Here is a 441-nt window from a genome sequence, read left to right as displayed (position 1 = left end):
AGGAAGGACAGAGAGGCGGGTGGGGGGAAAGGACGGATGGGGGAAGGACGGATGGAGGGAAGGACGGATGGAGGGAAGGACAGACGCGGAGCCCCCACCTGTTTGTGAACCTTTGTAAGCTGTTCCAGGTTGTTCTCAAGAAAGGAAATTTTCTGCTTCTGCGCAGCACTTCCACCACCATCGTCGCTGTCAAGTTCAACGCTCTGCACAGAGAGTTGCAGCGTTCAGCAAAGCCAGGCAGAAACTCGAGAGGAAGCTCAGGGCTTCTGTGAATTTAAGCTTCCCAAAGGCAGAAAAGTCTTCCAGAGCCCCACATTAAAGAGAATTTATTTCACCTGCTTATTTAATATTTAAAAGCCACATTGCCCACTACACAAAAAGTTAAACTATTCTTATTGAACAACTACATATTGCACAATATAATATAAATATTGAATATAT

At 45.6% G+C, this 441-nt stretch overlaps 1 protein-coding gene across 1 annotated transcript in view; it reads right to left on the bottom strand.

Annotated features, from left to right (window-relative positions):
• LOC104493820 (kinesin heavy chain) overlaps positions 1-441 on the bottom strand; it is a gene marked incomplete at its 5' end in the record, with an annotated part of 20,600 nt that overhangs the window by 3,858 nt on the left and 16,301 nt on the right. Inside the window, one exon of the mRNA XM_010136561.1 lies at positions 99-203. Within this exon, the coding sequence (XP_010134863.1) occupies positions 99-203 (105 nt within the window). The remainder of the gene's footprint in view (positions 1-98; positions 204-441) is intronic.

Source organism: Buceros rhinoceros, unplaced genomic scaffold, assembly GCF_000710305.1.
Source record: "Buceros rhinoceros silvestris isolate BGI_N320 unplaced genomic scaffold, ASM71030v1 scaffold33475, whole genome shotgun sequence".
NCBI classification, from domain to species: domain Eukaryota; kingdom Metazoa; phylum Chordata; class Aves; order Bucerotiformes; family Bucerotidae; genus Buceros; species Buceros rhinoceros.
Note: the sequence above shows the minus strand (reverse complement) of the source record. Positions and strands in the feature narration are given on the sequence as shown.